The sequence below is a fragment of the Antrostomus carolinensis genome, unplaced genomic scaffold, assembly GCF_000700745.2.
Source record: "Antrostomus carolinensis isolate BGI_N321 unplaced genomic scaffold, ASM70074v2 scaffold18755, whole genome shotgun sequence".
NCBI classification, from domain to species: domain Eukaryota; kingdom Metazoa; phylum Chordata; class Aves; order Caprimulgiformes; family Caprimulgidae; genus Antrostomus; species Antrostomus carolinensis.
Genome location: NW_010315910.1, coordinates 1 through 215, shown reverse-complemented (window position 1 = coordinate 215; position 215 = coordinate 1). Strand labels below are relative to the sequence as shown.

General features: G+C 68.4%; 1 protein-coding gene across 1 annotated transcript in view; it reads right to left on the bottom strand.

The window, feature by feature from the left end:
• MARVELD2 (MARVEL domain containing 2) overlaps positions 1–203 on the bottom strand; it is a 5,864-nt gene extending 5,661 nt beyond the window's left edge. The window contains exon 1 of the mRNA XM_029084986.1: positions 3–203. Within this exon, the coding sequence (XP_028940819.1) occupies positions 3–203 (201 nt within the window). The remainder of the gene's footprint in view (positions 1–2) is intronic.
• Positions 204–215: the final 12 nt, after the last annotated feature.

Genomic DNA, 215 nt, shown 5'->3' with positions numbered 1-215 from the left:
TCGTTAGCCTGGTGCACGTAGGCCGTCACACAGGCGAAGACAGCGGCGCCCAGCAGCAGCTCTGCCACGCAGAGGATCCTGAGCAGGCCGGCCCAGGACTTCATGTAGGCGTACCGCAGGTTGTAGGCCTCCACCCGCTCGCTGTACGTCTGGCCGGTGCCGGCGCGGTGCTGCAGCGACCCGAAGGGGTCCTCCGGCAGCATGGCTTCCGCCTC